Below are 1,668 nucleotides of genomic sequence, written 5' to 3'. Positions count from 1 at the left end.
TTTAGTGGAAAATGGAAGCCACACAAACCAAAATACTTTTTTGTTCTTTTGTAGTGCAATACATTAAAATAAAAAAAAATAAAAACTTTGCCGGGTCAAGGAGAAGCAGTGCATGATCAACAAAAATGCTTCCATTTATATTAAACTAATTAAATTGCCAGCGCATCGTGGGGTGTGAAATTAGTGTATTTGTAAACATTTTTTTTTAAAAAAATAAAAAATAATATCGAGATTATAATCATAACTTTCATAAGGCATACATGTAAAAGTTATGTAAGCAAATGCAAGGAAAATATTTATTTATATACGAAAATAAGATTTAAAAATTATTCCAAGATATAATTCTAGTTTTATTACACTCCATATATAGTATGATTAAAATATGTAACGCAAGTCCTCACACCTTTGGCTCTTGTTTAAATGTTATTCAGGAAAAATTTTGTCCGCACTTAGCGATCATAACATTAATCATAGACAATGTGTAAGGAAAAATCCTTATGAAAAACTTGAGATGTTTTTGTTTGAAATTCGGCCTAAAAGTTTCAAAACTTTATATATTTTTGTCTGAAGTTGAAATATGGAGATGGGTTAAAAAGAAAGTACGACAACATGATGTAATTTGAAAATGTTTTTCTACTAATTGCAAGATTGATGATAGTTATTGCTTTCTCTAAATACCCACAAGTCCTAAACACTCACCACAAGTCAGAGGATATTAAAATTGATCTCATCCTCAAATCACTCATCAGAAGGAGTCTCATTATGATCCACTTCGTTGAGGTTTTGATACTTGTAATACCAAGCACATGTTACATAGTAACCAAAGTTCACTACTCCCCCTATAACCAATATCCAGTACACATTATCCAGCCTTCCATTATTTATGTTACCTGGTAACCATGTACTTGTCTTTCTAACAACATCAATTAGAGCAGTAGCCAAGTAAAATGATATAGCAAGAATCACGGAAATCATCGCAGTCGCCATGTTCTTTAAGGTTATTGGGAACTCTTGGTAGTACAATGATACTTGTCCAGGATAATGAAATGCCTCCGCGATACCATTAAGTGCTAATTGTGGCACAAGCCATAAAACTGACATTGCCACAATATTGGAACCTTCATTTGATTTTGCTACATTTAGTCTCTTTGACTCGACTAAGGCTGAGACAACCATGCTCACAAAATTGAGCACGTGTCCAATCCCAATTCTCTGGAGAGGCGTAAGTGATTTGCCTGTCAAATTCTTCCACGTAGGTAAAACAATTTTATCGAACAGGGCGAGGAATAGAGCAGTAGATATGAGGACAAAAACGAATACAGATCCAGCTGGGATTTGGAAATTGCGTCCTATGTGGCGGTCCATTGCTAAGGCTTGAAGGATTGACAAACTAAATAGCACGCCAACTGTTGTGCCAAGAAAAAAACTAGTTGACCAAAGTGGTAAGATTTTAATTAAGGCTTTGAAATCCTCTACTTCTTGTACTGAACAAAGTCTCCATCGATTACTTGTTGAACCATCTGATTTTACGTCACCTTCACTTATAATAGCGGCATGGTTCAAACACCTGCATCAGATCCCATAACATTGTTATCATGCAAAAGATACTCAATGTAAAGCAAGTGCACGTGTGCCCAACTTATCACTAAATATGGAACTTAATTGCTA

The 1,668-nt window shown here is 34.4% G+C and overlaps 1 protein-coding gene across 1 annotated transcript; it reads right to left on the bottom strand.

Annotated features, from left to right (window-relative positions):
- Positions 1–738: 738 nt before the first annotated feature.
- LOC107059279 (protein NRT1/ PTR FAMILY 2.7-like) lies at positions 739–1,567 on the bottom strand (the record flags this gene model as incomplete). The annotated part of the gene is made up of 2 exons (XM_015305783.1): positions 739–1,406; positions 1,509–1,567. Coding segments are annotated over 2 exons (727 nt in total), but the record flags the coding sequence as incomplete, so codon positions are not given.
- Positions 1,568–1,668: the final 101 nt, after the last annotated feature.

This window comes from Solanum tuberosum, unplaced genomic scaffold (genome assembly GCF_000226075.1).
Source record: "Solanum tuberosum cultivar DM 1-3 516 R44 unplaced genomic scaffold, SolTub_3.0 scf01081, whole genome shotgun sequence".
Classification (NCBI taxonomy): Eukaryota; Viridiplantae; Streptophyta; class Magnoliopsida; order Solanales; family Solanaceae; genus Solanum; species Solanum tuberosum.
This window is presented reverse-complemented; position numbering and strand designations above follow the sequence as displayed.